The sequence below is a fragment of the Eucyclogobius newberryi genome, unplaced genomic scaffold, assembly GCF_026437365.1.
Source record: "Eucyclogobius newberryi isolate DKJ021-1_F unplaced genomic scaffold, fEucNew1.0.hap1 SCAF_18, whole genome shotgun sequence".
In the NCBI taxonomy this organism is placed as follows: domain Eukaryota; kingdom Metazoa; phylum Chordata; class Actinopteri; order Gobiiformes; family Gobiidae; genus Eucyclogobius; species Eucyclogobius newberryi.
Genome location: NW_027315812.1, coordinates 877,797 through 899,153, shown reverse-complemented (window position 1 = coordinate 899,153; position 21,357 = coordinate 877,797). Strand labels below are relative to the sequence as shown.

The following is a 21,357-nucleotide window of genomic DNA, read 5'->3' as shown; positions in this document are numbered from 1 at the left end:
TAGTCCTGGTTTAGACCTGGTTTAGTCCTGGTTTAGACCTGGTTTAGTCCTGGTTTAGTCCTGGTTTAGTCCTGGTTTAGATCTGGTTTAGTCCTGGTTTAGACCTGGTTTAGTCCTGGTTTAGTCCTGGTTTAGATCTGGTTTAGTCCTGGTTTAGACCTGGTTTAGTCCTGGTTTAGACCTGGTTTAGTCCTGGTTTAGTCCTGGTTTAGACCTGGTTTAGACCTGGTTTAGTCCTGGTTTAGTCCTGGTTTAGTCCTGGTTTAGATCTGGTTTAGTCCTGGTTTAGACCTGGTTTAGTCCTGGTTTAGTCCTGGTTTAGTCCTGGTTTAGATCTGGTTTAGTCCTGGTTTAGACCTGGTTTAGTCCTGGTTTAGACCTGGTTTAGTCCTGGTTTAGTCCTGGTTTAGACCTGGTTTAGTCCTGGTTTAGTCCTGGTTTAGTCCTGGTTTAGACCTGGTTTAGTCCTGGTTTAGAGCTGGTTTAGTCCTGGTTTAGTCCTGGTTTAGTCCTGGTTTAGATCTGGTTTAGTCCTGGTTTAGACCTGGTTTAGTCCTGGTTTAGACCTGGTTTAGTCCTGGTTTAGTCCTGGTTTCGATCTGGTTTAGTCCTGGTTTAGACCTGGTTTAGACCTGGTTTAGTCCTGGTTTAGTCCTGGTTTAGTCCTGGTTTAGAGTTGGTTTAGTCCTGGTTTAGACCTGGTTTAGTCCTGGTTTAGTCCTGGTTTAGAGTTGGTTTAGTCCTGGTTTAGACCTGGTTTAGTCCTGGTTTAGTCCTGGTTTAGACCTGGTTTAGTCCTGGTTTAGTCCTGGTTTAGTCCTGGTTTAGACCTGGTTTAGTCCTGATTTAGTCCTGGTTTAGTCCTGGTTTAGTCCTGGTTTAGTCCTGGTTTAGACCTGGTTTAGTCCTGGTTTAGACCTGGTTTAGTCCTGGTTTAGACCTGGTTTAGACCTGGTTTGGACCTGGTTTAGTCCTGGTTTAGACCTGGTTTTACCTGGTTTAGTCCTGGTTTAGTCCTGGTTTAGTCCTGGTTTAGACCTGGTTTAGTCCTGGTTTAGTCCTGGTTTAGTCCTGGTTTAGATCTGGTTTAGTCCTGGTTTAGACCTGGTTTAGTCCTGGTTTAGTCCTGGTTTAGTCCTGGTTTAGATCTGGTTTAGTCCTGGTTTAGACCTGGTTTAGTCCTGGTTTAGTCCTGGTTTAGATCTGGTTTAGTCCTGGTTTAGACCTGGTTTAGTCCTGGTTTAGACCTGGTTTTACCTGGTTTAGTCCTGGTTTAGTCCTGGTTTAGTCCTGGTTTAGACCTGGTTTAGTCCTGGTTTAGTCCTGGTTTAGTTCTGGTTTAGATCTGGTTTAGTCCTGGTTTAGACCTGGTTTAGTCCTGGTTTAGTCCTGGTTTAGTCCTGGTTTAGTCCTGGTTTAGACCTGGTTTAGTCCTGGTTTAGTCCTGGTTTAGTCCTGGTTTAAGTCCTGGTTTAGTCCTAGTTTAGATCTGGTTTAGATCTGGTTTAGACCTGGTTTAGACCTGGTTTGGACCTGGTTTAGTCCTGGTTTAGTCCTGGTTTAGTCCTGGTTTGGACCTGGTTTAGTCCTGGTTTAGTCCTGGTTTAGTCCTGGTTTAGTCCTGGTTTAGATCTGGTTCAGACCTGGTTTAGTCCTGGTTTAGTCCTGGTTTAGTCCTGGTTTAGTCCTGATTTAGACCTGGTTTAGTCCTGGTTTAGACCTGGTTTAGACCTGGTTTAGACCTGGTTTAGATCTGGTTTAGTCCTGGTTTAGACCTGGTTTAGTCCTGGTTTAGTCCTGGTTTAGTCCTGGTTTAGATCTGGTTTAGTCCTGGTTTAGACCTGGTTTAGTCCTGGTTTAGTCCTGGTTTAGTCCTGGTTTAGTCCTGGTTTAGAGTTGGTTTAGTCCTGGTTTAGTCCTGGTTTAGATCTGGTTTAGTCCTGGTTTAGACCTGGTTTAGTCCTGGTTTAGTCCTGGTTTAGATCTGGTTTAGACCTGGTTTTACCTGGTTTAGTCCTGGTTTAGTCCTGGTTTAGTCCTGGTTTAGATCTGGTTTAGTCCTGGTTTAGTCCTGGTTTAGTCCTGGTTTAGTCCTGATTTAGACCTGGTTTAGTCCTGGTTTAGTCCTGGTTTAGATCTGGTTTAGTCTTGGTTTAGTCCTGGTTTGGACCTGGTTTAGTCCTGGTTTAGACCTGGTTTAGTCCTGGTTTAGTCCTGGTTTAGTCCTGGTTTGGACCTGGTTTAGTCCTGATTTAGTCCTGGTTTAGTCCTGGTTTAAGTCCTGGTTTAGACCTGGTTTAGTCCTGGTTTAAGTCCTGGTTTAGATCTGGTTTAGATCTGGTTTAGTCCTGGTTTAGTCCTGGTTTGGACCTGGTTTAGTCCTGGTTTAGTCCTGGTTTAGATCTGGTTTAGATCTGGTTTAGTCCTGGTTTAGTCCTGGTTTAGTCCTGGTTTAGATCTGGTTCAGACCTGGTTTAGTCCTGGTTTAGTCCTGGTTTAGTCCTGGTTTAGTCCTGGTTTAGACCTGGTTTAGACCTGGTTTAGTCCTGGTTTAGTCCTGGTTTAGTCCTGGTTTAGACCTGGTTTAGTCTTGGTTTAGTCCTGGTTTAGACCTGGTTTAGTCCTGGTTTAGACCTGGTTTAGTCCTGGTTTAGTCCTGGTTTAGTCCTGGTTTAGTCCTGGTTTAGACCTGGTTTAGACCTGGTTTAGTCCTGGTTTAGTCCTGGTTTAGTCCTGGTTTTGTCTTGGTTTAGTCCTGGTTTAGTCCTGGTTTAGACCTGGTTTAGTCCTGGTTTAGTCTTGGTTTAGTCCTGGTTTAGTCCACATTTAGACCTGGTTTGGTCCTAGTTTAGATCTGGTTTAGACCTGGTTTAGACCTGGTTTAGTCCTGGTTTAGACCTGGTTTAGTCCTGGTTTAGTCCTGGTTTAGACCTGGTTTAGACCTGGTTTAGTCCTGGTTTAGTCCTGGTTTAGAGTTGGTTTAGTCCTGGTTTAGACCTGGTTTAGATCTGGTTTAGTCCTGGTTTAGTCCTGGTTTAGTCCTGGTTTAGAGTTGGTTTAGTCCTGGTTTAGACCTGGTTTAGATCTGGTTTAGTCCTGGTTTAGTCCTGGTTTAGTCCTGGTTTAGTCCTGGTTTGGACCTGGTTTAGTCCTGGTTTAGTCCTGGTTTCGATCTGGTTTAGTCCTGGTTTAGACCTGGTTTAGTCCTGGTTTAGTCCTGGTTTATTCCTGGTTTAGTCCTGGTTTAGACCTGGTTTAGTCCTGGTTTAGTCCTGGTTTAGACCTGGTTTAGTCCTGGTTTAGTCCTGGTTTAGTCCTGGTTTAGTCCTGGTTTAGTCCTGGTTTGGACCTGGTTTAGTCCTGGTTTAGACCTGGTTTAGTCCTGGTTTAGTCTTGGTTTAGTCCTGGTTTAGAGTTGGTTTAGTCCTGGTTTAGACCTGGTTTAGTCCTGGTTTAGTCCTGGTTTAGTCCTGGTTTAGACCTGGTTTAGTCCTGGTTTAGTCCTGGTTTAGTCCTGGTTTTTCCTGGTTTAGACCTGGTTTAGTCCTGGTTTAGACCTGGTTTAGTCCTGGTTTAGATCTGGTTTAGTCCTGGTTTAGACCTGGTTTAGTCCTGGTTTAGACCTGGTTTTTCCTGGTTTAGACCTGGTTTAGTCCTGGTTTAGACCTGGTTTAGTCCTGGTTTAGTCCTGGTTTAAGTCCTGGTTTAGACCTGGTTTTACCTGGTTTAGTCCTGGTTTAGTCCTGGTTTAGACCTGGTTTAGTCCTGGTTTAGATCTGGTTTAGTCCTGGCTTAGTCCTGGTTTAGTCCTGGTTTAGATCTGGTTCAGACCTAGTTTAGTCCTGGTTTAGTCCTGGTTTAGTCCTGGTTTAGTCCTGGTTTAGTCCTGGTTTAGTCCTGGTTTAGTCCTGGTTTGGACCTGGTTTAGACCTGGTTTAGTCCTGGTTTAGTCCTGGTTTAGTCCTGGTTTCGATCTGGTTTAGTCCTGGTTTAGACCTGGTTTAGTCCTGGTTTAGTCCTGGTTTAGTCCTGGTTTCGATCTGGTTTAGTCCTGGTTTAGATCTGGTTTAGTCCTGGTTTAGACCTGGTTTAGTCCTGGTTTAGACCTGGTTTAGTCCTGGTTTAGTCCTGGTTTAGACCTGGTTTTACCTGGTTTAGTCCTGGTTTAGTCCTGGTTTAGTCCTGGTTTAGACCTGGTTTAGTCCTGGTTTAGTCCTGGTTTAGTTCTGGTTTAGATCTGGTTTAGTCCTGGTTTAGACCTGGTTTAGTCCTGGTTTAGTCCTGGTTTAGTCCTGGTTTAGTCCTGGTTTAGTCCTGGTTTAGACCTGGTTTAGTCCTGGTTTAGTCCTGGTTTAGTCCTGGTTTAGACCTGGTTTAGTCCTGGTTTAAGTCCTGGTTTAGTCCTAGTTTAGATCTGGTTTAGATCTGGTTTAGTCCTGGTTTAGTCCTGGTTTAGTCCTGGTTTAGTCCTGGTTTAGACCTGGTTTAGTCCTAGTTTAGATCTGGTTTAGATCTGGTTTAGACCTGGTTTAGACCTGGTTTGGACCTGGTTTAGTCCTGGTTTAGACCTGGTTTTACCTGGTTTAGTCCTGGTTAAGTCCTGGTTTAGTCCTGGTTTAGTCCTGATTTAGACCTGGTTTAGTCCTGGTTTAGACCTGGTTTAGACCTGGTTTAGATCTGGTTTAGTCCTGGTTTAGACCTGGTTTAGTCCTGGTTTAGACCTGGTTTAGTCCTGGTTTAGTCCTGGTTTAGTCCTGGTTTAGATCTGGTTTAGTCCTGGTTTAGACCTGGTTTAGTCCTGGTTTAGTCCTGGTTTAGTCCTGGTTTAGTCCTGGTTTAGAGTTGGTTTAGTCCTGGTTTAGACCTGGTTTAGTCCTGGTTTAGTCCTGGTTTAGATCTGGTTTAGTCCTGGTTTAGACCTGGTTTAGTCCTGGTTTAGTCCTGGTTTAGATCTGGTTTAGACCTGGTTTTACCTGGTTTAGTCCTGGTTTAGTCCTGGTTTAGTCCTGGTTTAGATCTGGTTTAGTCCTGGTTTAGTCCTGGTTTGGACCTGGTTTAGTCCTGGTTTAGACCTGGTTTAGTCCTGGTTTAGTCCTGGTTTAGTCCTGGTTTGGACCTGGTTTAGTCCTGATTTAGTCCTGGTTTAGTCCTGGTTTGGACCTGGTTTAGTCCTGGTTTAGTCCTGGTTTAGTCCTGGTTTAAGTCCTGGTTTAGATCTGGTTTAGATCTGGTTTAGTCCTGGTTTAGTCCTGGTTTAGTCCTGGTTTAGATCTGGTTTAGATCTGGTTTACTCCTGGTTTAGTCCTGGTTTAGTCCTGGTTTAGTCCTGGTTTAGTCCTGGTTTAGACCTGGTTTAGACCTGGTTTAGTCCTGGTTTAGTCCTGGTTTAGAGTTGGTTTAGTCCTGGTTTAGACCTGGTTTAGATCTGGTTTAGTCCTGGTTTAGACCTGGTTTTTGTCCTGGTTTAGTCCTGGTTTATTCCTGGTTTAGTCCTGGTTTAGTCCTGGTTTAGTCCTGGTTTAGTCCTGGTTTGGACCTGGTTTAGTCCTGGTTTAGTCCTGGTTTAGGTCTGGTTTAGTCCTGGTTTAGTCCTGGTTTAGTCCTGGTTTAGATCTGGTTCAGACCTGGTTTAGTCCTGGTTTAGTCCTGGTTTAGTCCTGGTTTAGTCCTGATTTAGACCTGGTTTAGTCCTGGTTTAGACCTGGTTTAGACCTGGTTTAGACCTGGTTTAGATCTGGTTTAGTCCTGGTTTAGACCTGGTTTAGTCCTGGTTTAGACCTGGTTTAGACCTGGTTTAGTCCTGGTTTAGTCCTGGTTTAGATCTGGTTTAGTCCTGGTTTAGACCTGGTTTAGTCCTGGTTTAGTCCTGGTTTAGTCCTGGTTTAGTCCTGGTTTAGAGTTGGTTTAGTCCTGGTTTAGACCTGGTTTAGTCCTGGTTTAGTCCTGGTTTAGATCTGGTTTAGTCCTGGTTTAGACCTGGTTTAGTCCTGGTTTAGTCCTGGTTTAGATCTGGTTTAGACCTGGTTTTACCTGGTTTAGTCCTGGTTTAGTCCTGGTTTAGTCCTGGTTTAGATCTGGTTTAGTCCTGGTTTAGTCCTGGTTTAGTCCTGGTTTAGTCCTGATTTAGACCTGGTTTAGTCCTGGTTTAGTCCTGGTTTAGATCTGGTTTAGTCCTGGTTTAGACCTGGTTTTACCTGGTTTAGTCCTGGTTTAGTCCTGGTTTAGTCCTGGTTTAGACCTGGTTTAGTCCTGGTTTAGTCCTGGTTTAGTCCTGGTTTAGATCTTGTTCAGACCTGGTTTAGTCCTGGTTAAGTCCTGGTTTAGTCCTGGTTTAGTCCTGATTTAGACCTGGTTTAGTCCTGGTTTAGACCTGGTTTAGACCTGGTTTAGATCTGGTTTAGTCCTGGTTTAGACCTGGTTTAGTCCTGGTTTAGACCTGGTTTAGTCCTGGTTTAGTCCTGGTTTAGTCCTGGTTTAGATCTGGTTTAGTCCTGGTTTAGACCTGGTTTAGTCCTGGTTTACTCCTGGTTTAGTCCTGGTTTAGTCCTGGTTTAGAGTTGGTTTAGTCCTGGTTTAGACCTGGTTTAGTCCTGGTTTAGTCCTGGTTTAGATCTGGTTTAGTCCTGGTTTAGACCTGGTTTAGTCCTGGTTTAGTCCTGGTTTAGATCTGGTTTAGACCTGGTTTTACCTGGTTTAGTCCTGGTTTAGTCCTGGTTTAGTCCTGGTTTAGATCTGGTTTAGTCCTGGTTTAGTCCTGGTTTGGACCTGGTTTAGTCCTGGTTTAGACCTGGTTTAGTCCTGGTTTAGTCCTGGTTTAGTCCTGGTTTGGACCTGGTTTAGTCCTGGTTTGGACCTGGTTTAGTCCTGGTTTAGTCCTGGTTTAGTCCTGGTTTAAGTCCTGGTTTAGATCTGGTTTAGATCTGGTTTAGTCCTGGTTTAGTCCTGGTTTGGACCTGGTTTAGTCCTGGTTTAGTCCTGGTTTAGATCTGGTTTAGATCTGGTTTACTCCTGGTTTAGTCCTGGTTTAGTCCTGGTTTAGACCTGGTTTAGTCCTGGTTTAGTCCTGGTTTAGTCCTGATTTAGACCTGATTTAGTCCTGGTTTAGACCTGGTTTAGACCTGGTTTAGTCCTGGTTTAGTCCTGGTTTAGTCCTGGTTTAGTCCTGGTTTAGTCCTGGTTTGGACCTGGTTTAGTCCTGATTTAGTCCTGGTTTAGTCCTGGTTTAAGTCCTGGTTTAGACCTGGTTTAGTCCTGGTTTAAGTCCTGGTTTAGATCTGGTTTAGATCTGGTTTAGTCCTGGTTTAGTCCTGGTTTGGACCTGGTTTAGTCCTGGTTTAGTCCTGGTTTAGATCTGGTTTAGATCTGGTTTAGTCCTGGTTTAGTCCTGGTTTAGTCCTGGTTTAGATCTGGTTCAGACCTGGTTTAGTCCTGGTTTAGTCCTGGTTTAGTCCTGGTTTAGTCCTGGTTTAGACCTGGTTTAGACCTGGTTTAGTCCTGGTTTAGTCCTGGTTTAGTCCTGGTTTAGACCTGGTTTAGTCTTGGTTTAGTCCTGGTTTAGACCTGGTTTAGTCCTGGTTTAGACCTGGTTTAGTCCTGGTTTAGTCCTGGTTTAGTCCTGGTTTAGTCCTGGTTTAGACCTGGTTTAGACCTGGTTTAGTCCTGGTTTAGTCCTGGTTTAGTCCTGGTTTTGTCTTGGTTTAGTCCTGGTTTAGTCCTGGTTTAGACCTGGTTTAGTCCTGGTTTAGTCTTGGTTTAGTCCTGGTTTAGACCTGGTTTAGTCCTGGTTTAGACCTGGTTTAGTCCTGGTTTAGTCCTGGTTTAGACCTGGTTTAGACCTGGTTTAGTCCTGGTTTAGTCCTGGTTTAGAGTTGGTTTAGTCCTGGTTTAGACCTGGTTTAGATCTGGTTTAGTCCTGGTTTAGTCCTGGTTTAGTCCTGGTTTAGAGTTGGTTTAGTCCTGGTTTAGACCTGGTTTAGATCTGGTTTAGTCCTGGTTTAGTCCTGGTTTAGTCCTGGTTTAGTCCTGGTTTGGACCTGGTTTAGTCCTGGTTTAGTCCTGGTTTCGATCTGGTTTAGTCCTGGTTTAGACCTGGTTTAGTCCTGGTTTAGTCCTGGTTTATTCCTGGTTTAGTCCTGGTTTAGACCTGGTTTAGTCCTGGTTTAGTCCTGGTTTAGACCTGGTTTAGTCCTGGTTTAGTCCTGGTTTAGTCCTGGTTTAGTCCTGGTTTAGTCCTGGTTTGGACCTGGTTTAGTCCTGGTTTAGACCTGGTTTAGTCCTGGTTTAGTCTTGGTTTAGTCCTGGTTTAGAGTTGGTTTAGTCCTGGTTTAGACCTGGTTTAGTCCTGGTTTAGTCCTGGTTTAGTCCTGGTTTAGACCTGGTTTAGTCCTGGTTTAGTCCTGGTTTAGTCCTGGTTTTTCCTGGTTTAGACCTGGTTTAGTCCTGGTTTAGACCTGGTTTAGTCCTGGTTTAGATCTGGTTTAGTCCTGGTTTAGACCTGGTTTAGTCCTGGTTTAGACCTGGTTTAGTCCTGGTTTAGTCCTGGTTTAGTCCTGGTTTTTCCTGGTTCAGACCTGGTTTAGTCCTGGTTTAGACCTGGTTTAGTCCTGGTTTAGTCCTGGTTTAAGTCCTGGTTTAGACCTGGTTTTACCTGGTTTAGTCCTGGTTTAGTCCTGGTTTAGACCTGGTTTAGTCCTGGTTTAGATCTGGTTTAGTCCTGGTTTAGTCCTGGTTTAGTCCTGGTTTAGTCCTGGTTTAGATCTGGTTCAGACCTAGTTTAGTCCTGGTTTAGTCCTGGTTTAGTCCTGGTTTAGACCTGGTTTAGTCCTGGTTTAGTCCTGGTTTAGTCCTGGTTTAGTCCTGGTTTGGACCTGGTTTAGACCTGGTTTAGTCCTGGTTTAGTCCTGGTTTAGTCCTGGTTTCGATCTGGTTTAGTCCTGGTTTAGACCTGGTTTAGTCCTGGTTTAGTCCTGGTTTAGTCCTGGTTTCGATCTGGTTTAGTCCTGGTTTAGATCTGGTTTAGTCCTGGTTTAGACCTGGTTTAGTCCTGGTTTAGACCTGGTTTAGTCCTGGTTTAGTCCTGGTTTAGACCTGGTTTTACCTGGTTTAGTCCTGGTTTAGTCCTGGTTTAGTCCTGGTTTAGACCTGGTTTAGTCCTGGTTTAGTCCTGGTTTAGTTCTGGTTTAGATCTGGTTTAGTCCTGGTTTAGACCTGGTTTAGTCCTGGTTTAGTCCTGGTTTAGTCCTGGTTTAGTCCTGGTTTAGTCCTGGTTTAGACCTGGTTTAGTCCTGGTTTAGTCCTGGTTTAGTCCTGGTTTAGACCTGGTTTAGTCCTGGTTTAAGTCCTGGTTTAGTCCTAGTTTAGATCTGGTTTAGATCTGGTTTAGTCCTGGTTTAGTCCTGGTTTAGTCCTGGTTTAGTCCTGGTTTAGACCTGGTTTAGTCCTAGTTTAGATCTGGTTTAGATCTGGTTTAGACCTGGTTTAGACCTGGTTTGGACCTGGTTTAGTCCTGGTTTAGACCTGGTTTTACCTGGTTTAGTCCTGGTTTAGTCCTGGTTTAGTCCTGGTTTAGACCTGGTTTAGTCCTGGTTTAGTCCTGGTTTAGTCCTGGTTTAGTCCTGGTTTAGATCTTGTTCAGATCTGGTTTAGACCTGGTTTAGTCCTGGTTTAGATCTGGTTTAGATCTGGTTTAGACCTGGTTTAGTCCTGGTTTAGTCCTGGTTTAGACCTGGTTTAGTCCTAGTTTAGATCTGGTTTAGATCTGGTTTAGACCTGGTTTAGACCTGGTTTGGACCTGGTTTAGTCCTGGTTTAGACCTGGTTTTACCTGGTTTAGTCCTGGTTTAGTCCTGGTTTAGTCCTGGTTTAGACCTGGTTTAGTCCTGGTTTAGTCCTGGTTAAGTCCTGGTTTAGTCCTGGTTTAGTCCTGATTTAGACCTGGTTTAGTCCTGGTTTAGACCTGGTTTAGACCTGGTTTAGATCTGGTTTAGTCCTGGTTTAGACCTGGTTTAGTCCTGGTTTAGACCTGGTTTAGTCCTGGTTTAGTCCTGGTTTAGTCCTGGTTTAGATCTGGTTTAGTCCTGGTTTAGACCTGGTTTAGTCCTGGTTTAGTCCTGGTTTAGTCCTGGTTTAGTCCTGGTTTAGAGTTGGTTTAGTCCTGGTTTAGACCTGGTTTAGTCCTGGTTTAGTCCTGGTTTAGATCTGGTTTAGTCCTGGTTTAGACCTGGTTTAGTCCTGGTTTAGTCCTGGTTTAGATCTGGTTTAGACCTGGTTTTACCTGGTTTAGTCCTGGTTTAGTCCTGGTTTAGTCCTGGTTTAGATCTGGTTTAGTCCTGGTTTAGTCCTGGTTTGGACCTGGTTTAGTCCTGGTTTAGACCTGGTTTAGTCCTGGTTTAGTCCTGGTTTAGTCCTGGTTTGGACCTGGTTTAGTCCTGATTTAGTCCTGGTTTAGTCCTGGTTTGGACCTGGTTTAGTCCTGGTTTAGTCCTGGTTTAGTCCTGGTTTAAGTCCTGGTTTAGATCTGGTTTAGATCTGGTTTAGTCCTGGTTTAGTCCTGGTTTGGACCTGGTTTAGTCCTGGTTTAGTCCTGGTTTAGATCTGGTTTAGATCTGGTTTACTCCTGGTTTAGTCCTGGTTTAGTCCTGGTTTAGACCTGGTTTAGTCCTGGTTTAGTCCTGGTTTAGTCCTGATTTAGACCTGATTTAGTCCTGGTTTAGACCTGGTTTAGACCTGGTTTAGTCCTGGTTTAGTCCTGGTTTAGTCCTGGTTTAGACCTGGTTTAGACCTGGTTTAGTCCTGGTTTAGTCCTGGTTTAGACCTGGTTTAGTCCTGGTTTAGTCCTGGTTTAGACCTGGTTTAGTCCTGGTTTAGACCTGGTTTAGTCCTGGTTTAGTCCTGGTTTAGTCCTGGTTTAGACCTGGTTTAGACCTGGTTTAGTCCTGGTTTAGTCCTGGTTTAGAGTTGGTTTAGTCCTGGTTTAGACCTGGTTTAGATCTGGTTTAGTCCTGGTTTAGACCTGGTTTAGTCCTGGTTTAGTCCTGGTTTATTCCTGGTTTAGTCCTGGTTTAGTCCTGGTTTAGTCCTGGTTTAGTCCTGGTTTGGACCTGGTTTAGTCCTGGTTTAGTCCTGGTTTAGGTCTGGTTTAGTCCTGGTTTAGTCCTGGTTTAGTCCTGGTTTAGATCTGGTTCAGACCTGGTTTAGTCCTGGTTTAGTCCTGGTTTAGTCCTGGTTTAGTCCTGATTTAGACCTGGTTTAGTCCTGGTTTAGACCTGGTTTAGACCTGGTTTAGACCTGGTTTAGATCTGGTTTAGTCCTGGTTTAGACCTGGTTTAGTCCTGGTTTAGACCTGGTTTAGACCTGGTTTAGTCCTGGTTTAGTCCTGGTTTAGATCTGGTTTAGTCCTGGTTTAGACCTGGTTTAGTCCTGGTTTAGTCCTGGTTTAGTCCTGGTTTAGAGTTGGTTTAGTCCTGGTTTAGACCTGGTTTAGTCCTGGTTTAGATCTGGTTTAGTCCTGGTTTAGACCTGGTTTAGTCCTGGTTTAGTCCTGGTTTAGATCTGGTTTAGACCTGGTTTTACCTGGTTTAGTCCTGGTTTAGTCCTGGTTTAGTCCTGGTTTAGATCTGGTTTAGTCCTGGTTTAGTCCTGGTTTAGTCCTGATTTAGACCTGGTTTAGTCCTGGTTTAGTCCTGGTTTAGATCTGGTTTAGTCCTGGTTTAGACCTGGTTTTACCTGGTTTAGTCCTGGTTTAGTCCTGGTTTAGTCCTGGTTTAGACCTGGTTTAGTCCTGGTTTAGTCCTGGTTTAGTCCTGGTCTAGTCCTGGTTTAGATCTTGTTCAGACCTGGTTTAGTCCTGGTTAAGTCCTGGTTTAGTCCTGGTTTAGTCCTGATTTAGACCTGGTTTAGTCCTGGTTTAGACCTGGTTTAGACCTGGTTTAGATCTGGTTTAGTCCTGGTTTAGACCTGGTTTAGTCCTGGTTTAGACCTGGTTTAGTCCTGGTTTAGTCCTGGTTTAGTCCTGGTTTAGATCTGGTTTAGTCCTGGTTTAGACCTGGTTTAGTCCTGGTTTAGTCCTGGTTTAGTCCTGGTTTAGTCCTGGTTTAGAGTTGGTTTAGTCCTGGTTTAGACCTGGTTTAGTCCTGGTTTAGTCCTGGTTTAGATCTGGTTTAGTCCTGGTTTAGACCTGGTTTAGTCCTGGTTTAGTCCTGGTTTAGATCTGGTTTAGACCTGGTTTTACCTGGTTTAGTCCTGGTTTAGTCCTGGTTTAGTCCTGTTTAGATCTGGTTTAGTCCTGGTTTAGTCCTGGTTTGGACCTGGTTTAGTCCTGGTTTAGACCTGGTTTAGTCCTGGTTTAGTCCTGGTTTAGTCCTGGTTTGGACCTGGTTTAGTCCTGATTTAGTCCTGGTTTAGTCCTGGTTTGGACCTGGTTTAGTCCTGGTTTAGTCCTGGTTTAGTCCTGGTTTAAGTCCTGGTTTAGATCTGGTTTAGATCTGGTTTAGTCCTGGTTTAGTCCTGGTTTGGACCTGGTTTAGTCCTGGTTTAGTCCTGGTTTAGATCTGGTTTAGATCTGGTTTACTCCTGGTTTAGTCCTGGTTTAGTCCTGGTTTAGACCTGGTTTAGTCCTGGTTTAGTCCTGGTTTAGTCCTGATTTAGACCTGATTTAGTCCTGGTTTAGACCTGGTTTAGACCTGGTTTAGTCCTGGTTTAGTCCTGGTTTAGTCCTGGTTTAGACCTGGTTTAGACCTGGTTTAGTCCTGGTTTAGTCCTGGTTTAGTCCTGGTTTAGACCTGGTTTAGTCCTGGTTTAGTCCTGGTTTAGACCTGGTTTAGTCCTGGTTTAGTCCTGGTTTAGTCCTGGTTTAGACCTGGTTTAGTCCTGGTTTAGACCTGGTTTAGTCCTGGTTTAGTCCTGGTTTAGTCCTGGTTTAGACCTGGTTTAGACCTGGTTTAGTCCTGGTTTAGTCCTGGTTTAGAGTTGGTTTAGTCCTGGTTTAGACCTGGTTTAGATCTGGTTTAGTCCTGGTTTAGACCTGGTTTAGTCCTGGTTTAGTCCTGGTTTATTCCTGGTTTAGTCCTGGTTTAGTCCTGGTTTAGTCCTGGTTTAGTCCTGGTTTGGACCTGGTTTAGTCCTGGTTTAGTCCTGGTTTAGGTCTGGTTTAGTCCTGGTTTAGTCCTGGTTTAGTCCTGGTTTAGATCTGGTTCAGACCTGGTTTAGTCCTGGTTTAGTCCTGGTTTAGTCCTGGTTTAGTCCTGATTTAGACCTGGTTTAGTCCTGGTTTAGACCTGGTTTAGACCTGGTTTAGACCTGGTTTAGATCTGGTTTAGTCCTGGTTTAGACCTGGTTTAGTCCTGGTTTAGACCTGGTTTAGACCTGGTTTAGTCCTGGTTTAGTCCTGGTTTAGATCTGGTTTAGTCCTGGTTTAGACCTGGTTTAGTCCTGGTTTAGTCCTGGTTTAGTCCTGGTTTAGTCCTGGTTTAGAGTTGGTTTAGTCCTGGTTTAGACCTGGTTTAGTCCTGGTTTAGTCCTGGTTTAGACCTGGTTTAGTCCTGGTTTAGTCCTGGTTTAGATCTGGTTTAGACCTGGTTTTACCTGGTTTAGTCCTGGTTTAGTCCTGGTTTAGTCCTGGTTTAGATCTGGTTTAGTCCTGGTTTAGTCCTGGTTTAGTCCTGGTTTAGTCCTGATTTAGACCTGGTTTAGTCCTGGTTTAGTCCTGGTTTAGATCTGGTTTAGTCCTGGTTTAGTCCTGGTTTGGACCTGGTTTAGTCCTGGTTTAGTCCTGGTTTAGTCCTGGTTTGGACCTGGTTTAGTCCTGATTTAGTCCTGGTTTAGTCCTGGTTTAAGTCCTGGTTTAGACCTGGTTTAGTCCTGGTTTAGATCTGGCTTGGATCTGGTTTAGTCCTGGTTTAGTCCTGGTTTGGACCTGGTTTAGTCCTGGTTTAGTCCTGGTTTAGATCTGGTTTAGATCTGGTTTAGTCCTGGTTTAGTCCTGGTTTAGTCCTGGTTTAGACCTGGTTTAGTCCTGGTTTAGTCCTGGTTTAGTCCTGGTTTAGACCTGGTTTAGACCTGGTTTAGTCCTGGTTTAGTCCTGGTTTAGACCTGGTTTAGTCCTGGTTTAGTCCTGGTTTAGACCTGGTTTAGTCCTGGTTTAGACCTGGTTTAGTCCTGGTTTAGTCCTGGTTTAGTCCTGGTTTAGACCTGGTTTAGACCTGGTTTAGTCCTGGTTTAGTCCTGGTTTAGATCTGGTCTAGTCCTGGTTTAGACCTGGTTTAGTCCTGGTTTAGTCCTGGTTTAGAGTTGGTTTAGTCCTGGTTTAGACCTGGTTTAGTCCTGGTTTAGTCCTGGTTTAGTCCTGGTTTAGTCCTGGTTTAGTCCTGGTTTAGACCTGGTTTAGTCCTGGTTTAGATCTGGTTTAGTCCTGGCTTAGTCCTGGTTTAGTCCTGGTTTAGACCTGGTTTAGTCCTGGTTTAGTCCTGGTTTAGTCCTGGTTTAGTCCTGGTTTAGACCTGGTTTAGTCCTGGTTTAGACCTGGTTTAGTCCTGGTTTAGTCCTGGTTTTTCCTGGTTTGGACCTGGTTTAGTCCTGGTTTAGTCCTGGTTTAGAGCTGGTTTAGTCCTGGTTTAGTCCTGGTTTAGTCCTGGTTTGGACCTGGTTTAGACCTGGTTTAGTCCTGGTTTAGTCCTGGTTTAGTCCTGGTTTAGATCTGGTTTAGTCCTGGTTTAGACCTGGTTTAGTCCTGGTTTAGTCCTGGTTTAGTCCTGGTTTAGTCCTGGTTTAGAGTTGGTTTAGTCCTGGTTTAGTCCTGGTTTAGATCTGGTCTAGTCCTGGTTTAGACCTGGTTTAGTCCTGGTTTAGTCCTGGTTTAGAGTTGGTTTAGTCCTGGTTTAGACCTGGTTTAGTCCTGGTTTAGTCCTGGTTTAGTCCTGCTTTAGTCCTGGTTTAGTCCTGGTTTAGACCTGGTTTAGTCCTGGTTTAGTCCTGGTTTAGTCCTGGTTTAGTCCTGGTTTAGTCCTGGTTTAGACCTGGTTTAGTCCTGGTTTAGTCCTGGTTTAGTCCTGGTTTAGAGTTGGTTTAGTCCTGGTTTAGTCCTGGTTTAGATCTGGTCTAGTCCTGGTTTAGACCTGGTTTAGTCCTGGTTTAGTCCTGGTTTAGTCCTGGTTTAGACCTGGTTTAGTCCTGGTTTAGTCCTGGTTTAGTCCTGGTTTAGTCCTGGTTTAGTCCTGGTTTAGATCTGGTTTAGACCTGGTTTAGTCCTGGTTTAGAGTTGGTTTAGTCCTGGTTTAGTCCTGGTTTAGATCTGGTCTAGTCCTGGTTTAGACCTGGTTTAGTCCTGGTTTAGTCCTGGTTTAGACCTGGTTTAGACCTGGTTTAGTCCTGGTTTAGTCCTGGTTTAGACCTGGTTTAGTCCTGGTTTAGTCCTGGTTTAGTCCTGGTTTAGTCCTGGTTTAGAGTTGGTTTAGTCCTGGTTTAGTCCTGGTTTAGATCTGGTCTAGTCCTGGTTTAGACCTGGTTTAGTCCTGGTTTAGTCCTGGTTTGGACCTGGTTTAGTCCTGGTTTAGTCCTTGTTTAGATCTGGTTTAGATCTGGTTTAGTCCTGGTTTAGATCTGGTCTAGTCCTGGTTTAGTCCTGGTTTAGTCCTGGTTTAGTCCTGGTTTAGACCTGGTTTAGTCCTGGTTTAGTCCTGGTTTGGACCTGGTTTAGTCCTGGTTTAGTCCTGGTTTAGATCTGGTTTAGATCTGGTTTAGTCCTGGTTTAGTCCTGGTTTAGAGCTGCTTTAGTCCTGCTTTAGTCTCAGAGCCTGCTGTGACCTCTGACCTGTGACCTCTGACCCTCAGCACATCAGCACTGCCAGTGGAGAAGGGAAACACTATTGTTATCCTCACTTCACTTGTGCCATCGACACCGAGAACATCAGACGAGTCTTCAACGACTGTCGAGACATCATCCAGAGGATGCACCTGCGGCAGTACGAGCTGCTGTAGGACCGGGACAGGGACCGGGACAGGGACCGGGACCGGGACCTGGACCGGGACCGGGACCTGGACAGGGACAGGGACCGGGACAGGGACCGGGACAGGGACCGGGACCGGGACAGGGACAGGGACAGGGACCGGGACAGGGACAGGGACCGGGACAGGGACCGGGACAGGGACAGGGACCGGGACAGGGACCGGGACAGGGATTGGGACAGGGACCGGGACAGGGACCGGGACATGGATCGGGACAGGGACCGGGACAGGGATCGGGACAGGGATTGGGACAGGGACCGGGACAGGGACCGGGACATGGATCGGGACATGGATCGGGACAGGGATCGGGACCGGGACCGGGACAGGGACCGGGACAGGGACCGGGACAGGGATCGGGACCGGGACCGGGACCTGGACCGGGACCGGGACAGGGACAGGGACCGGGACCGGGACAGGGACCGGGACAGGGACAGGGACCGGGACAGGGACCGGGACAGGGATCGGGACAGGGACCGGGACAGGGACCGGGACAGGGATCGGGACAGGGACCGGGACAGGGATCGGGACCGGGACCGGGACCTGGACCGGGACCGGGACCTGGACCGGGACCGGGACAGGGACAGGGACCGGGACAGGGACCGGGACAGGGATCGGGACAGGGACCGGGACAGGGACCGGGACATGGATCGGGACAGGGACCGGGACAGGGATCGGGACCGGGACCGGGACAGGGACAGGGACAGGGACAGGGACAGGGACCGGGACCGGGACAGGGACCGGGACAGGGACAGGGACCGGGACAGGGACCGGGACAGGGATCGGGACAGGGACCGGGACAGGGACCGGGACATGGATCGGGACAGGGACCGGGACAGGGATCGGGACCGGGACCGGGACAGGGACCGGGACAGGGACCGGGACAGGGATCGGGACCGGGACCGGGACCTGGACCGGGACCGGGACAGGGACAGGGACTGGGACCGGGACAGGGACCGGGACAGGGACCGGGACAGGGACCGGGACCGGGACAGGGACCGGGACAGGGATCGGGACAGGGATCGGGACCGGGACCGGGACCGGGACAGGGACCGGGACAGGGACAGGGACCGGGACCGGGACAGGGACAGGGACCGGGACCGGGACAGGGACCGGGACCTGGACCGGGACCTGGACCGGGACAGGGACCGGGACAGGGACAGGGACAGGGACCGGGACAGGGACCGGGACAGGGACCGGGACAGGGACCGGGACAGGGACCGGGACAGGGACCGGGACAGGGACCTGGACCTGGACCAGAAATGTCAACATAACTCACTTGGATTGTCTGGTGTTTATGTGTTGAATATAATAAACACGTCTGTTTCCTGTAAATGTCAAATATAAACTTTAAACTCTTCCTGACGTAAAAGTCTCATGTTGTGAAGCTCTAACATTTAGATCTAAGTCTCATGTTGTGAAGCTCTAACATTTAGATCTAAGTCTCATGTTGTGAAGCTCTAACATTTAGATCTAAGTCTCATGTTGTGAAGCTCTAACATTTAGATCTAAGTCTCATGTTGTGAAGCTCTAACATTTAGATCTAAGTCTCATATATATATATATATTGACATATTCATCTCATTTTACAGCATTGATTTTCAAACTTCATTCTAAAGTTGTGTAAACAAAGTAATACGTCATGTCATAGTCATGTGACCTGTAACTGCTTCCTGATTGGCTGTGAGCTGTGCTTTATCTCCATAATAAAACATTACCGCAGTGTTCAAGTGTCAGCTGGTGCTTTTCACCTGGTATCTCCCCTTCCCCTTCACCTGGTATCTCCCTCCCCCCTTCACCTGGTATCTCCCCCTCCCCTTCACCTGGTATCTCCCCTTCCCCTTCACCTGGTATCCCCCTCCCCTTCACCTGGTATCCCCCTCCCCTTCACCTGGTATCTCCCCCTCCCCTTCACCTGGTATCTCCCCTTCCCCTTCACCTGGTATCCCCCTCCCCCTCCACCGGGTATCTCCCCTCCCCCCTTCACCTGGTATCCCTCCCCCCTTCACCTGGTATCCCCCTCCCCTTCACCTGGTATCTCCCCTCCCCCTTCACCTGGTATCTCCCCTTCCCCTTCACCGGGTATCTCCCCTCCCCCCTTCACCTGGTATCTCCCCTCCCCCTTCACCTGGTATCTCCCCTCCCCCTTCACCTGGTATCTCCCCTCCCCCTTCACCTGGTATCTCCCCTCCCCCTTCACCTGGTATCTCCCCTCCCCCTTCACCTGGTATCTCCCCTCCCCCTTCACCTGGTATCTCCCCTCCCCCTTCACCTGGTATCTCCCCTCCCCCCTTCACCTGGTATCCCTCCCCCCTTCACCTGGTATCCCCCTCCCCTTCACCTGGTATCTCCCCTTCCCCTTCACCTGGTATCTCCCCTCCCCCTTCACCTGGTATCTCCCCTTCCCCTTCACCGGGTATCTCCCCTCCCCCCTTCACCTGGTATCTCCCCTTCCCCTTCACCTGGTATCTCCCATAGCTAGGATGCACTGGGTCTCAGCGTTGCCGGGACTTATTGTCACATTAAAAATCAAACCAACCCGGGGCCCTATGTAAAAAGAGCCCCCCCTAGTGCTATTTCTGTAGTCACATCATCACACAGATGGAAAAACAAAATGCGAGTCAGGCCCAATCTGAGAAATGTGATTCATATTCCCTGTGAAAAGATAAAGCCCAGTCCCACTGAAACTAGTCTGAAACTTGCTGTGCTAAATGTCAGATCCTTATGTAACAAATCTCTCTTAATTAATAATTTTATTTCTTCTTATAATCTTGATTTTATGTTTTTAACTGAAACATGGCTTGACAAAAACACAGGATATGTAGTTCTGATAGAATCTGCTCCACCCAACTTTAAGTTTGAATCTGAAACACGAGAAAACAAAAAAGGGGGTGGAGTCTGTGCTGTCTTTAGAGATGAAATAATTACCCGCAGGTTGTCTTTTGGGGTGTTTTCATCATTTGAGTATGTATCCTTTAAAATGGAGCTAAAACGGTCTCCATCCATTCTCTTCATTGTTTTATACAAGCCTCCCCAGCACTGCCAAAGTTTTATTGATGATTTTACTGAGATGCTCTCAGTCGTATGCAGAGACTTTGATGGTTTGGTCATTACAGGTGATTTCAATGTGCATGTTGATAATATTTGTGACAGAAACGCTAAAGAGCTTGATGCTTTCAGTCTTACTCAGCATGTGAGAGGCCCCACCCACAGCAGAGAGGCCCCACCCACAGCAGAGAGGCCACACCCACAGCAGAGAGGCCACACCCACAGCAGAGAGGCCACACCCACAGCAGAGAGGCCACACCCACAGCAGAGAGGCCCCACCCACAGCAGAGGACACACTCTAGATCTCATAATTACAAAGGGGGTTCATATTTCAAATGTTAATGTGATCGATGTTGCTCTGTCTGATCATTTATGTGTCTTCTTTGACCTGTTTCTCCCAACTCACCGGCTGGTCCTGCAGCTGTTCAGAGGCTGGTCCTGCAGCTGTTCAGAGGCTGGTCCTGCAGCTGTTCAGAGGCTGGTCCTGCAGCTGTCAGAGGCTGGTCCTGCAGCTGTTCAGAGGCTGGTCCTGCAGCTGTTCAGAGGCTGGTCCTGCAGCTGTCAGAGGCTGGTCCTGCAGCTGTTCAGAGGCTGGTCCTGCAGCTGTCAGAGGCTGGTCCTGCAGCTGTTCAGAGGCTGGTCCTGCAGCTGTTCAGATGCTGGTCCTGCAGCTGTCAGAGGCTGGTCCTGCAGCTGTCAGATGCTGGTCCTGCAGCTGTTCAGAGGCTGGTCCTGCAGCTGTTCAGAGGCTGGTCCTGCAGCTGTCAGATGCTGGTCCTGCAGCTGTTCAGAGGCTGGTCCTGCAGCTGTCAGAGGCTGGTCCTGCAGCTGTTCAGAGGCTGGTCCTGCAGCTGTCAGAGGCTGGTCCTGCAGCTGTCAGATGCTGGTCCTGCAGCTGTTCAGAGGCTGGTCCTGCAGCTGTCAGATGCTGGTCCTGCAGCTGTTCAGAGGCTGGTCCTGCAGCTGTCAGATGCTGGTCCTGCAGCTGTTCAGAGGCTGGTCCTGCAGCTGTCAGAGGCTGGTCCTGCAGCTGTCAGAGGCTGGTCCTGCAGCTGTCAGATGCTGGTCCTGCAGCTGTTCAGATGCTGGTCCTGCAGCTGTTCAGAGGCTGGTCCTTCAGCTGTTCAGAGGCTGGTCCTTCAGCTGTTCAGAGGATACTGTTTACGGAAATGATAAACGTTGAAAATGTCTCATGTTCTGATGTAAATGATGTTGAACTCTGTTACATCGAGTGTTTTGAATGTTCTGGACACCATCGCCCTCTGAAGGCTAAATTGGTAAATAAGCAGAAGTTGCCATGGAGACATGATGATTGGGTCAGGGCACAGAAAGGAGAGTGCTGCCGGGCAACTGCAGTATTTGGGTGAGTACTTTTACTCAGTGACTGCAGTATTTGCGGGAGTACTTTTACCCGGTGACTACAGTCTTTGCGCGAGTACTACGCGGTGACTGCAGTATTAGCGGAAGTACTTTTACGCGGTGACTGCAGTATTTGCGGGAGTACTTTTACCCAGTGACTGCAGTATTTGCAGGAGTACTTTTACCCTGTGACTGCAGTATTTGCGGGAGTACTTTTACCCAGTGACTGCAGTATTTGCGGGAGTACTTTTACCCTGTGACTGCAGTATTTGCGGGAGTACTTTTACGCGGTGACTGCAGTATTAGCGGAAGTACTTTTACGCGGTGACTGCAGTATTAGCGGGAGTACTTTTACCCTGTGACTGCAGTGCGGGAGTACTTTTACCCTGTGACTGCAGTATTTGTCGGAGTACTTTTGCCCGGTGACTGCAGTATTTGCGGGAGTACTTTTACCCAGTGACTGCAGTATTTGCGGGAGTACTTTTACCCAGTGACTGCAGTATTTGCGGGAGTACTTTTACCCAGTGACTGTAGTATTTGCGGGAGTACTTTCAGTATTTGTGGGAGTACTTTTACCCAGTGATTGCAGTATTTGCGGGAGTACTTTCAGTATTTGCGAGTACTTTTACCCAGTCACTGCAGTATTTGCAGGAGTACTTTTACCCAGTGACTGCAGTATTTGTGGGAGTACTTTTACCCAGTGATTGCAATATTTGCGGGAGTACTTTCAGTATTTGTGGGAGTACTTTTACCCAGTGACTGCAGTATTTGCGGGAGTACTTTTACCCAGTGACTGCAGTATTTGCGGGAGTACTTTTACCCGGTGACTGCAGTATTTGCAGGAGTACTTTTACCCGGTGACTGCAGTATTTGCAGGAGTACTTTTACGCGGTGACTACAGTATTTGCGGGAGTACTTTTACGCGGTGACTGCAGTATTAGCGGAAGTACTTTTA

General features: G+C 47.1%; 2 protein-coding genes across 2 annotated transcripts in view; both read left to right on the top strand.

The window, feature by feature from the left end:
• The window catches only part of LOC140364864 (guanine nucleotide-binding protein G(olf) subunit alpha), a 61,737-nt gene extending 45,541 nt beyond the window's left edge, over positions 1-16,196 (top strand). The window contains exon 6 of the mRNA XM_072451251.1: positions 15,825-16,196. Within this exon, the coding sequence (XP_072307352.1) occupies positions 15,825-15,971 (147 nt within the window). The 3' untranslated portion in view covers positions 15,972-16,196. The remainder of the gene's footprint in view (positions 1-15,824) is intronic.
• Positions 16,197-16,294: 98 nt separating this feature from the next.
• On the top strand, positions 16,295-17,269 carry LOC140364904 (uncharacterized; the record flags this gene model as incomplete). The annotated part of the gene is made up of 1 exon (XM_072451285.1): positions 16,295-17,269. A coding segment is annotated over one exon (975 nt), but the record flags the coding sequence as incomplete, so codon positions are not given.
• Between the last annotated feature and the right edge of the window lie 4,088 nt (positions 17,270-21,357).